General features: G+C 42.6%; 1 protein-coding gene across 2 annotated transcripts in view; it reads right to left on the reverse strand.

Annotated features, from left to right (window-relative positions):
* Positions 1-10,245, reverse strand: part of usp10 (ubiquitin specific peptidase 10) — a 30,385-nt gene extending 20,140 nt beyond the window's left edge. Inside the window, exon 1 of one of the 2 annotated variants that reach the window (XM_088334473.1) lies at positions 9,987-10,245. In XM_088334473.1, the coding sequence (XP_088190599.1) occupies positions 9,987-10,007 (21 nt within the window). In that variant the 5' untranslated portion in view covers positions 10,008-10,245. The remainder of the gene's footprint in view (positions 1-9,986) is intronic. The other variant, XM_088334474.1, reaches the window with a different exon arrangement.
* Between the last annotated feature and the right edge of the window lie 4,211 nt (positions 10,246-14,456).

The raw sequence follows: 14,456 nt of genomic DNA on the forward strand, positions 1-14,456 counted from the left end.
GGTGTAGGAAGGAAAAGAATGGGAGTACGTGTACTAATTATTTCAAAAATAGAAACTGAGTAAATACTTACTGCGTGCATCGCTTTAATTTAAATAAACAAAATTCGGGATTGGCCCAATTTGGATAAATTGTTTTTAATTTGATATTACCATTCACTAATATTCAGTGTTCATTTTACCTCTGAAAAGTGATGGGTCCCGGGGACTCGCATGCTCAAAAATCTATGGGTGCCAACAGAGACCTATGGGTCCTCAAAATTTAGTGTTATCAAGGTTGAAATGGTAAATTGGCGACAAATATATAATACAAATCTATGTATTCATTCAGTTTTAATCATCACAGTTTATTGGTAATACAAATCAGTTATCACTTCAGATTTTTCAGTTCATATATTCTTCGTAGTTTGCGGTCACGCCACAGTTGTAATGCCTTCTCAAGGTCCAAGCCATTATCATCCTCCTCATAGCGTAACCAGGGGTAAAATTAAGTCCGTTTTGGCAGAAAAGTCCTTATCATGCTTAGGAGCATTATTTTCTTTTGTCGAGTCGTTCGCTTCAACACAAGTGTTTTCAAAGCCTCTCGTGTTTTCCCAGCGATCTTCAAAAGAACTTCTCCACCGTTTTTTCGTGCCGGAATTATTGTCGTTGCTATCACTTTCGGCATTATGTTTCGACTTATTACCGACACTCAAGAAATTACCAATTTTGTGTTGATTTTCACCTAATAATGGCTGTTTTTTCGGAGGCAAACTTAACCTTCACCTTCCCTCGACGACAACCACCAAAACAATGACGCAATCTCAAAGCATGCAGACGAAAACTTGCGAGACCAAGACAACAATGGCAGATCTGCCTGTAGAAAAGTTGAGCGTGGTAAATCTTTGTTAAAATTAAAAGTAATCTGGTAATAATGACAATTTAGTGTCGAAAAAGTTGCGTCCCGGGAACGCACGTTGATTTGACACTATGCGCCCCCAGCAAAAATGCGTCTAGGACGCAGGGACGCAGGCAAACAAGACCACTGATATTATTTTTTTTTTACTAAAGGTGAGCGAGGTCCTTTACTCACTGGAAAGCTAAAAAGGCAAACACCTTTATTAGGAATTGGCTGGGGCTGCCAAGATGCCTCTCGGATGTGGGCCTCTTCGGTCAGAACATACTCCAATTGCGGCTGCACTTCATGAGCCTGGGTTACAAGGAAGAGAAGGCCCGGATGGTTTTTGAGTTGAGAAACCTCTGACCACCTTGTCAGGGCAGCAGGCACCAAAGTTCAAACAAGGAAGAAGGAGGCAGAAGGCAGAAGAGGTCAACCAGGCAATCATTAGGCTAAAACAGAGAGATGGTCGGCAGGACAAACAGGTCTCGGTTAGGGCAAGAACACCCTCTTTTGAGCAAAGGCTTCCGAGCAGGAGGAAAACTATGGCGATGACGGAATAAGGTCAGAGCAGAACGACACACCATCAAAGCAGTTTTACAGAGCAGACAGGGCGGCTGGACAACATGGGAAGGTGTCATGGACCAGCCTATGCAATTGCCCAACCTGTGGAAGATCCCACAAGCCAGGCTCGGCTTCCTGAACCAAGCCACATACAACACGTAACCCCGCCCCCAAAATTTCCATCCGTGGATCAGCACAGTAGAGATCTGCCCTCTCTGTAGCAAGACAGTCCCCCCTGGTGGCGCTCACTATCCCTTGAGAGGAGGGAATAGAGGTGGCACACAAGAGGAAACCGGCAAAGTAGGAAAATCTGGCAGCCGACTGCAGAGAGGCGGGCTGGAAAAACACTGGATGCCTAGTTGAGGAGGGGTGCAGGGGTTTTGTGGGCTTGTGAACCTCAAGGTTGCTCAGAGATACAGTATACACAGGAGCTGGCCACCAGAGAGCAACAAAGAAGGCAGAAAAGGCAGTTTCTGGTTGTGGCTGCAGAGCAAGGATTGGAGCTGGGAGCCTTTAAGTAACAACTAGGGCATCTGGGTGGTAGGCGTGGTTAATTCCCAGTCATTTCTTTACCACCAGGAGATTTCCTGGGGTTAAAGGAGGAAAACATCAAGGATCGGTGGTCCCCATTTGATGACCAGACAGGCTGAAGAGTTCAGAGCACACAAAAATTTCATGGGCGCCAAAGGAGGCGCGTAAGGCAGAAATACCACTAATCCAGTATCTCCAATTAACATCTGTGTGCACAAAATAGGACAGCCTGACATCCATGGCAAAAAAGTAGACACTGAATGTATTGTTCATTACTGAGAACAACAGCATCCTCTGCAGACATATTTGGGGTGAGGTTCTGAATTAGTATAGCAGACTGCTTTCTTTGCCCCGCTGAAACTTTCTCTGCCAATGCCGTAGAGCCATAGAATTCCAACACCAAGGGAAACCCCAATATTGCATTTCCCTGCCTCTAATGTCAACATTTAGCTAACCGATCATAGACCTCCGCAGATCACAATGCAATTGTCAACTCAAGTTTATTACTTTGAAAAAAAAATGAAACATACATTTTAAGTTTGTTTCATTTGTAATCTCCTATTTGTACTTATGACACATTAGAAATGGTTACTTTAACCCTGGCAGCCTGCCTTTCTTTGGGTGAATGTATGTTACGTGTAAATTATTTAGACACGAACTTAAAGTGTGATAACTCAGCCATTTATTATTTTCAACCCGTCAGAATGTTCAGTGGCATCAGACCTATCCATACACATATTAGTTTTTTTTTTACTTATTTATTCCTACCCCCGTCCCTTAGGACAGTACATAGTCCTAAAAGTGACTATAAAGAAAACTAACTGAACTGTTAATACATATACATAAAACTTCTCTGTGAAGGTTTCTTATGGCCTAATAAGAACATTGAAATAGTAAAAAAGTGGCAACTTTTTTTTCCAATACATGCCACTTTTTTTTACAATAGTTGTTTCGTCAGAAAACCAGCACAATGCATGCCGATGTAAATTAATTAGACGTGATTTTGAAGTGGGGTAACTCTTATCTATTGATATCTTCTGACTTCCAACCACCCAAAATGTTCGGTTGCATTATGTTCAATCTCATGACCTCAGAACTCTGGCGCACACATGCTAACCACTGCGCTGCTGTGCTGCCTTCATTGAGACTACGTGAATAATAATTTTCCTTGTAAAAAATACATTAAATGCAGTGACGGGGATACTGATGCGGGCAATGGCATACAAAGTTGGCCTGGGGACCAGCAGTGTCAAAGGCACGAAGTGGGAGGCCACATGATTTTGTATTTTTGGATTGCCAAATTTTTGTCCGCTCACGTCTTCTACATCATCTTGCACATTCTCAGCACCCAGATCCTGCTCCACGTCTTTTGCCTACACACCATCACGCGGTTCATCGTCGTCAATCACCTCTTCAGTTTGTCCCCCTTCTGCCAAGCAATCAGGTTCAAAATCCTCATCTGAATACTCCGAGGTGGGAGAGGGAATAAAATCCTTCTGTTCAGATTTTTCCTCCATAATCAAATTCAGTGTTTCATCGGCTGAGTATTTGCTTTCCATCATGCCCAAATCAGTGTTGGTAGGTAAATGGTTGCTGGGTTGAGTTGGCCTCCTCTATACATTTTGCCAAAGAGGTCAGAATCTTTTTTTTTAAACCAGCAGAACAAACAATAGTTGAAAGTCGACCAAATTTTTATTTGAATTGTTTACTCTTCCCACGGTAATTATTCAGATGTTTCTTTCCCACTAATAAAAAGTTGTATATCTCTGAAGTAGCGCAGTGCGAAGACACCCACAGGTGCTGTGTCTGTGCCAACAGGCACACACACAATTTAAGTTCATATCACTTGATTTTGCTACAACAAGGTAGAAAGCACGACAATTATTTTGCATTGCTTTGCTGAAACCTCTGCAAAGCAATGCAAAAGAATTGTTGCACGAGTGATGAACCACAGTGTGCAATGGCAGCGCCATTGGGGGCTGCCATCAGTGGTTTGCAGGCAAAATTATAATCATTATTATTATTATATTTGGGCTTTGGCACCTCAACATTTTTTTTAATTTGCATACAATAGACTAAACGGCACTAAGGAGAAAAATACCAAAATCCCGGGAAACTCAACAAAATACACCAGGATTATGCTACATCAAAGATTATGAACTACAATGAATGTCTATTCGTGCAAATAATGTGCATAGCATGCTTTGTGTATAGTATGTGATTGGCTCCCAAATGCAATAACATATAAATCCCCTCACAATGCCATTTTGAACACCACGTTTTCACGACTCGTGGGAAACTTACTTTTCAAAACGCTCTTTGATTGAAAATACAAAAAGCATGAAAATGTACATAATATGTACCCGTACCTGCATGCCGCAATGGTTAACCCGTTTACTTGAGCAATTCAACAGTGTAGTGGCACGTATGAATTTATGGGTGGATACTTTCTGACTGCTGTGGAAAATGAAGTTATGTTTTTTTTCATCTGTATGCTTTTATTTGCATCCTGGTGTTGGTTTGCATGATGCACGTCAAAAAAACTGCTGCCAAGGCCAAAATAAATAACCCTAACAATTAACCAATCAAATCTGTTCAAGAAAAAAATACCCAAGATGGTAGGTGGTTACACAGTGAAAGGTGAGGCACTTTGAGCTTATTTGAGGCTGTTTGCTTAAACTGATTTATTTTTTAAGTCCTGCTTTTATTTTGCCATAAAACACAAAGTATTATGGGCTTGGAAGAGTTTTACACAGCTGAGGGGAGACAGAAAATATATTGCCGAATATATGTGCCAGTATTGATGCCTGTGCTAATTTTGAATGGCTGGAGTGATTTATGTCTCCAGTTTAGGTGAGATAATGTAGAATTATTGTTTAATTTCTGCTTTATATTCACTGTCAATTCACATATGTTTCTTTAATCATGTCGATGCTTGATTTTCCCTTTTTCTTAATTTTACTCAGCCAACTCTAGATGTAAAAACTACATTTAAAAACATATCGCATCTTTAGAGTGAATACAAGGGGAAGGGGTAACTCGTAAAACACCAGTAAGATAGGGATGGCTTTCTTGTTGACATGATCATTTCTGCTTAGCGAATATGTGTGGTATGGATATTGAGGTTCCCACACAAAAATAGTAAGTTAAACTCCTCTTGCATATAGTTTAACACCAGCCAATTTACTTTCGGGAAAAATGGATTGAATGTGACACACAACACGTAATTACAAACTAAAACTGCCGAACTGTCAATTTGTATACTGTTGCTGGTGGTGAGGACGTACATGCCTGCATGATTGACAGGGCCGAATGTGAATATTCTTATGAGGAAGATTCTTGGTGCTTTACACTTGGGTACAAATGCCATCCAGGGCTCGAAACTGAAGTCTTCTCCACATTAATGGTTACACATCGCACCTCACTACTATTCTCGACCAGTGACAGCCGCAGAAGGCCTGTTTTTTTTTCTTGTACAAAACAAACACCAAACACCAAAACAAGCAAGAAAGCGGGCGGCCTTCATTGCCAATTCCTTCTGTTTTGCTAAGCGGTAGCTTGGGGACAAGCGAAGTGGCCAGATCGAGTGCTCAAAAGGAGTTGAACCGCTTTCTCAAGAACACATTGACCGACCCAATGAGGGAAGAAGAGCTAAGTCCCAACAAAGCTCTCATAACCCCAGCCCCACCTACAGAGGACTTCAAGGTGTCAGATCCGAGTCTGAAGGAAGTTGAAGTCATCAAGGCAGCCAGGTCAGCATCTACACCGGGTCCCAGTGGTGTACCCTACCTTGTCTACAAGCGTTGTCCAGTGCTTCTCCGGCACCTGTGGAAGACTTTGAAAGTGATCTGGTGTAGAGGGAGAGTGGCCAACCAGTGGAGGTGTGCTGAGGGAGTTTGGATTCCCAAGGAGGGCTCGAAAAATATCAACCAGTTTCGGACAATCTCACACCTTCCCGCGGGTGGAAGGGAAGGTGTTCTTTAGCATCGTCTCCCGAAGAGTGACAGAGTTCCTCCTCAAGAACAACTACATCGACACTTCCGTACAGAAGGGTGGGATTCCTAGAGCTGCCTGGAGCACAATTGGGTAGTCACACAGCTTATCAGAGAAGCCCACGATAACAGAGGAGACCTTGCTGTGTTGTGGTTGGACCTGACTAACGCCTACGGGTCCATTCCACACAAAATAGTTGAGCTTACACTACAACTCCACCACGTTCCTAAGATCAAGCACCTGATCCTGGATTACTATGACAATTTCAGGCTTAGGTTCACTTCCGGGTCAGTAACATCAGAATGGCATCACCTTGGGAAAGGCATAATAGGTTGTACCATATCCGTTACCCTTTTTGCTTTGGCAATGAACATGGTAGTCAAGGCTGTAGAAGTAGAATGCAGAGGGCCAATATTGAGATCCGGTGTTCACCCGCCTCCCATGAGAGCATCCATGGATGACCTTACCATCACCACAACATCGGTCCCTGGGAGATGATGGGTCCTGCAGGGTTTGGAGAGACTCATAACATGGGCGAGGATGAGCTTCAAGCCCTCAAAGTCAAGATCCATGGTTTCTGAAGAGGGGGAAGGTGGTTTTCCATCTCTGGAACTGAGATCCCAGACGTTTCGCAACAACCAGTTAAGAGCCTGGGGAAACTCTTTGACCCAACTCTGAAAGACTGCTGCCATCCAAGAGTCTGTTAAACAACTGGGAATGTAGCTCACCAAGGTGGACAAGTCCGGCCTGCTTTGTATATTTAAAGCCTGGATCCTCGAAAGGAAGATCAGTGGCTTTCTCCGGAAGTGGCTGGGACTTCCCCGCAGTCTTACCAGCGCTGCTAGGTACGGGACAAGCAATACCATCCAGCTACCCTTCAGAGCAAGACACCAGAGTGCCCCCTTTGCTCTGGAAGAGGCTCCTTGGAACACCTCCTCAGCAGCTGCCCAAAGGCCCTGGCTGATGGTCGCTATCGCCGGCGCCATGACCAGGTTCTTAAGGAGTGGCTGAGTGCATTGCCCTTGCAATCAACAGGGGCAAACACCATCATGCCCCAAGCAAGGCAGTCAATTTAATCAAGGCAGGAGAGAAACCCAGGCCTTGTGCACTGACAACATCAGGACTCCTCCACATTGCCTGATTGGCAGTTGCGTGTCGACCTTGGCAAACAACTAAGGTTCTCCCAGCACATATCGGCAACATCGCTCCGACCAGACATGATAATCACATCTGAGATTTCAAAATACCTGATCATGCTGGAGCTCACAGTCCCGTGGGAAGCCCGCATTGAGGAAACCAATGAAAGGACACACACACAAAGTACCAGGAGCTGGTGGAGGAGTGCAGGGGCTGGAAAGTTTTCTATAAGCCAATGGATGTCGGCTGTAGAGGTTTTGCTGGACGATCCTACTGCAAAGTCCTAGGAAGGTCAGGTGTGACAGGGGCAGCCAAGAAGAAAGCCATTAAATCCGCTAGTGAAGCTGCAGAAAGAGCCACCAGGTGGCTTTGGCTCAAAAGGGCAGATCCGTGGACTGCTACTGGGACGCAAGTTGAAGCCTGATCAACCTCGAAACACTCAATGAACCCAGGATACATCACTGATGATGCGTCCCAGTTGCATCCAGGAGATGTTTCTTTCAAGTTACCCAATAGTAAGTGTTGGGTGATCATTTAACCCTAGACCCTTCTATCTACCGAGAGAGCTAACTGTGATCATTGTGATTGCTGTTTACGTTCCACCGGATGCTAACGTTAGCATAGTACTGAATCTCCTGCTCGTTGCCATCAATAAACAGTAGCTTGCACACCCCGACGGAGCTTTTATTGTCCCCGGCGACTTTAATCAGGCACGCTTGAAGACTGTACTTCCCAAATTCATTCAATATGTGGACTGTGCAACCAGGGGGAAAAAACACTGGACTGTGTGTAGAGTAACATCAAACATGCGTACAACTCCCCTCCCCCCCACCTGGCTGGATCCGACCATCTGTCTACCCCCCCTTTGGAGAAAACAAAGCCTGCAACAAGGACAATACAAACATCTTTTTTGTTCTCTTCTATCCTACTGTAAAATGTGAAACTGGAGTGCCACGTCCAATTCTGTGTCACGATATGTTCAACCCATTTTGTAACAATGACAAAAAAGGTATATTCTATTCTACTCTTGTTTTAGTTCTATACCACTCTTGGTTCAAATAAACGCAAACACCGGTTACAGTTTCAGTGTTTCCCGTAGAATTTTATGAGACCCTTGTGGGTGGACAGTCCATAAATTCTAAGTCTCTAGGTCTCTTCTATCAAAAGTTATGCTTTTTAAAATAAATCCAAACCAAGTGCTCCCTCTGGTCGCTTGAGGGCAGTAAAGGATATACTCTCAGCTTTAATAGGCCCAGCCGAGTGGTTTGGTCTGATGTAGTGTAAACTTATTGCCCATGCACTTCTAAATCTTTTATGTTCATTATTTTTTACATTCCACACCAGTACGACAATTAAAGCTAAATTTATATATTTTTTCATAGCTACTACTTCAGTTTGTATAGTGTGGTGAGTTTGTGCAGAAATAAAACTGCATTCACTAAGCTGCAAAAATAAATCAGTTAACATCAAATGTCAAACATGAACATCGTTTGATTTGTGTTGCACTTTGATTCTGCATCAGTCTTTTTAGCTGCTGCTGGAATGTTGTTACCAAAATTTGTAAAAATGCTAAAACCTTTTCATTTGACCATGGAATAATGGCGACATTTGCAGTTTTCCCAAAATCGCTGAGGAGCAAATGCAAATCTCCCAACTTGGCTTTGGCACATAAACATCTTGGACAAGTACTCAGTGATTAGGAGGATATCTGACTGGTCTGAAGTCCATAGACAAAATGGGTATGGACTGTCTAAGCCAAGTGTTCGTTTTCAAGGTCTTAAAATTATGTTTTCTTGGTTTACGTTTTATAAGTGGATACTTTTAGGGTGTTGGCTTTATTGCAAGTATCTACAGTATTCGTTACTCGATACTTTCGAAACAATGTGCTGCTTTTGGGTGTAAGTCAATGCATTTTTATATGAAATATCTAGTAAAATAGAACTAATTAACGATTAATTATTACAGCTCTACATAAGGAAAGATCGGTTCTCCATTGTAACGGAGTCAGTGTGGGCTTATTCTGCAAAATAACCTCGTTTCAGGTTAAACTGTTGCCTCGAGTAACCAGAATAAAGTTCAGAGTCGAGATGCGATTGCCCCTCCCCTTCTACTGCCACAGCGATCACACGCAACGCCCTTTCCTTAAATGCAAGACTGAATGGGAAGTTCGAGAAAGCACAAAAGTCAGCTCAACGATCGAAATTAAAGCTAACGCCATAACTGGACGTTCAAGCTTCTTGAAAATACTTTATCCAATACTTAACGAGCAAGATCGCCACCTGTTTAAAGTTGCTAGCAGGTTTGCCACATAAGTCAGCGGAAAACTGTGTTCCGCGAGAATCTGTGCAATTAAAATGTGACAACAGATTGGAAAACAACCCCCCAAAATGATCGGTTAGCGGAATGATGTACATCAGAGATGTTTTGGGAAGACATATTCCGCAACACACACTCGGTGAAGGCCCCTAGCTAGCTAGAGCAGGTGGGCCATGCGAACACGCAGCACTTTTCGCTGTCACTTGACTCTTCGGAATAAACCGTATGCACTCGCCGTATTTACACCGTTCCTACTGACACGGTTAGTGGGCTAAAAGAAATGCTAAAAAAAAAAAGTCATCCCTGCGGGAGAGGAGAAGCGGCCATAACCACCTTAGACGAAAGGAAGGCGGGGGCCTGTTAGCTCACCACGCTTGCAGCTGCTGTTTCAATGAGGCTTAGTGGGGGCATTAGCAAGCACTTTTCGACACTAACACTCTCAATGACAACAAGAGAGACTAAATAATGAGCGAGCGCCCGTTCGCGACGCCCGCTTTTGGCGTGGAAATGAAGGCTTTCATTTGGAGAGGCTGCAAGGGCGAAAAGAAACGTTAGTTAGCCGGCTAACTACCTGGTTGCCGTAGGAAGCCATGCTCCCGGTGAGATTTGCTCTCCTCGTCGGAAGATGGAAACTCTCCCAGAAAGAGGTTGTAGCACAGCGGTAGCCGCCTGGACTGGTGTCCTACTCGGGTGACGATGCCATTTCTCCAGAAGTGGGATGTCTGCGATCCATGTAAAAGCCGTTGAGCAACCTCATGCCGTGGGACTCGCCGTCACCGCCATTTCTATCCAACGTCTTCTTCGTTTGCTAGGCGGCTAAAGGGTAAGGGTGGGCGGATCGATCCAAATACCGATATTAGCGATACTGAGTGAGTACGGTACTTGGATCGGATTGTCTTGGGATTGATACTCTCTTTTAAATAATAATAATAATAATAATAATTTCCTTGTATTGTCATTCTGTGTAACAATGTACACAGAACGAAATGTCGATTGCATCTGACCCGATGCAGCCGCAGCATGCCTAATAACGTTGTTAGTGGGTAGTACGATTAAACATACATTATAACTTTCAAATTCAATCAAATTATAGTTACCCTTTATTTGAACGACTGACTTTTTCAGGGGGCGGGGGTTCTAAATATTGTGTAATCTAGGCTATTGTACTTGTCTTGTTGACAGGTTTATACAGTAGTTGAATTTTCATTACATTGCTGCTTTTTTCTCTTAACTTTTGTCCTGAATCATTTTTAGGAGAAGTAGTTTTACAGTGTTAAATGTTTTATATTGTATTGTTTGCACTATTTGCACTTTCTAATTTTAATTATTTTTAAAATGGTGTACAATGGGTGGTATTTTAGTTGCCTTGTTGACATGCTAGATTTGTATTTTGTTACGTTGTTCCTTTTTTTGGTTTGACTTTTGCCTTTTGTTTTGAATCATTTGTATGGTGTTAAAGGTTTTATATATTGAATTGTATTGCACTTTCTTACTTTATTTTCTTAATACTGTGCAATGGAAGGTATTTTAGTTGTCTTGTTGACATTGTTATGATTTGTATTTCCGTTGCAGTGCTGCTTTTTTGGCTTGAATTTCTAGCCTTTTGTTCTGAATCAGTTGTTTAGTGGAAGTATTTTTGGAAAGTAAAAGGATGTGCTCCACCAGGCTGTACTTGCCGAAGACACACCACAGAAATCGGTGCCCCTATGACCCTAGTGGTTAAGGGATCCAACCAACCAACCAAAGGTTTTTTACATTGTGAAGGCGCACAATGTGAGGTGCGTCATAATGGCGAGTGTCGCGATAGTTTGTGGGGGAATTATGAGAGTGAGTTCTGTGTGTTTTTTAATTCAATAAACTCGTGCTGACCGTTTCTTCTCCAACTAAGCTCTTTGTGTTCTGTCTGTAGTTTTCATTTACGATGAGCGATCTGTGCCCCCTAAAAAACAACACGCTACACATGGTATTGTTTACATTTTTTTTTCACTTTATTTTCTAAATATTGTGCATTGGAAGGTATTTAAGTTGCCTTGTTGACCTTTTTATATATTGTATTTAATTACCAGCTCGGTGGCCTTGGGGGTATGGCGCCCGCCCCGAGACTGGAAGGTTGTGGTTCAAGCCTCGGCTGAGTCATACTTAAGACTTACAACATTGGTACTCATTGCCTCCCTGCTTAGCATTAGGGGTTGGGATTGGGGGGTTTGGTCACCTAATGACTCCCAACACCTCAGTTGGGTTGAGCGAAGGGGCTCGGAATCCCCTCCTCTGAATCAATCTCCCAAAAAGAGTCAGAAATGACTCTAGCCACCTCCCACTAGAGGGATATGGCTGTGGTATATATATATATATATATATATATATATAATTTATTTATTTATTTTCATTACATTGCTGCCTTCGGCTTGACTTTTGATCTGAACACTTCGTAATTACAATTGCTTTAATTTTACTGTTAAAGTTTGCGAGTCATTTTAATAAAAAAATAAAAGAAATATCAATCCATCCATTAACTGCACCATTTATCCTTAGTAGGGTAGCGGGGGTGCTGGAGCCCATCCCAGCTATCTTTGGGACAGGCAGGGGACACCCTAAACTGGTTGCCAGCCAGTCGCAGGGCACACAAAGACAGACAACTCACTCGCTCATTCACACCTAGGGACAATTTGGACGGGCCAATTAACCTGACATGCATATTTTTGGAATGTAGGAGGAAACCGGAGTGCCCAGAGGAAACCCATGCAAGCACGGGGAGAACATGCAAACTCCACACAAGAAGGTTTGATCTCATGACCTCACAACTGTGCCACGGACGTGCTAACCACTCAGCCGCTGATGCTCTAAAAGAAATATACTGCCCAAAAAATTGTGCTGTTTGTAATTAAAATGGGTGGGGCGGATTCAGTTATTAACACTACCATTGTCTTACTTGGATCAAATCAATACCAAAATTCCCAGTGTCACACACCCATATTAAAGTGTATGGGTGGGTTGATCGATCCAAATATTGAGTTTATCGATACCATAAAAGTACTTGGATCGGATCCATAGCAGTGACCTGGGATGATACTCTGCTCTTGCACCTTTTTTTCATAGCCTCTCTCTCTCTCTCTCTCTCTCTCTCTCTCTCTCTCCCTCTCTCTCTCTCTCTCTCTCTCTCTCCTCTGCTACTGTCTAAATCCAAGCCTTCATTGGTGACTGACAGGCAGCACACTTATGCCTACTTGACTACCCCTACTTCTCCCTACCTGGCTGTTGGCTGGCCTGCTGCATTCAGCCTGCCAGACAAAAGATTGCAATGGAGATTTTTGTACAGCCATATCGATCTGCACACCACTACTAGTAGCTAAAAATGACAGATACAAACAGGAAGTGCAGTGTGGAATTTTTTGCTCCAGACAGGAAAGGACAATGCCAGGTGTCATTTGTGTGGTACAGTGGTCTGAAACTGTGGTTACACCAAAAGTTTTCCTAAAGGCATGAAACAGCGCACCCTCTTGAGAAACCAAAATGTAAACTTGTAAATATGTTGTCCCCAAGGCAACAGGACCAAAGTCTTTTTTTTTTTTTTTTTAAATATCGTGTAGCGTAAGATATTGTAGTTGGCTTGTTGACATTGTCATAGTCTTTTATTTTGTTACATTGCTGCTTTTTTATTTGACTCTCTTGGCTTTTGTTCTGAAAATGTAATAGAAATCTGTATTGAATTTTTTTATATTTGTTATACAGTTTTTTAATATGAAAAAAAAAATCGTGCCTAGAATGTTGGTGGTGTGTTTATTGTATAAAAAGCTAACCCAAGGGGGAAAACTATTATCCAATAATCACGATGTTTCGTATCGGTGTCGATCGATAGTACCCTGTTCATACTTGGATCGCATCGATGACCAAATTCCTAGTGTCACCCTCCCCTACTGAAAGCAGGTTGGCCATAGTGTTGAATTGTTGGCGAACAAACGGCTTTACGAGTCGGCTCTTGGAATAGTATAAAAAAGTTTGAATGAGGTAAAAGTTCACCGAGCTGTACACAAATAAGTGCTATTATAGTTTAGTAGAATATAAGATAAAAATATATATTAATTTATCTTGTACACAATGTTACATTAGTACATTCGTAATATTCTTTTCATATTATTTTTCTTAGTTTTGGTCTTTTTTTTCTCATACCCATTTTCTATAGAGTGCTTCGAGGTCCTAAGATTACCCACAATGCATTGCTGGCGCCCATTTTGGAAGTCCACAAAGCTTTTCACGTCATTGTTATTGTTCAACGAACCAGTTAGATTCTACATTGTAATGCCGAATACGTGCGTTATTGTTGGCTGTTGTAGCCGAGGGGAAAAGGGTGGGAAGGGCTTCTTTAGACTTCCGAAGTGTGTTTACGATCAGGGGATTGAAGCTCAGGAGAAAAGTGAACGGCGAAGACGAATGTGGCTGGCAGCTATCAACCGGTCGAATTTGCCAAAGCTTGACTGTGTTCGTGTTTGTTCTGACCAGTTTCTGACAGGTAAATTGAATTATTTATGATGTAGAAATAAATTTTAAAAAGGTTATGGGACATGTGTACTTCATGACAACAGCTCGACGACCCCAAACTACTTTTATAACATACATGTGAGGTATTTCGCCGAAAACGACATTTAAAAACCGAACAAAACTCCGTTTCTCATTCGTACACTATTTTGGTGGAGAAATTCAATGCGGTTTCAGGGAAAGAGAGTCTCCTTTCCTCAGTCAACTCGCGTCAATAGAGGATTTAAAGCCCCCGAAAGCTAAGCTAACTTAGCCACCGGTGCGCCGTTCGGAGAAGCGTTGCCTTTCCCGGGTTGTTTAACACAGAACAAAAGGTAAGCAACATGAGAACAACATTCCCCTAAACCTGCAACACAGTTGCAATGGGCACACAGAATCAATGATCCATGGTTGTAAACTTGGCTGAGACAAACTCTGAGAATGTAGAACTTTCCCTTTCACAATCTTGTTTTCATCACCTTCGCTTGTGTGCACAGACACATCCCGAACCCAACCAGACACAAATCTG

The sequence above is a fragment of the Urocampus carinirostris genome, chromosome 4, assembly GCF_059441175.1.
Source record: "Urocampus carinirostris isolate Australia breed hairy pipefish chromosome 4, RoL_Ucar_1.0, whole genome shotgun sequence".
Taxonomy (NCBI): domain Eukaryota; kingdom Metazoa; phylum Chordata; class Actinopteri; order Syngnathiformes; family Syngnathidae; genus Urocampus; species Urocampus carinirostris.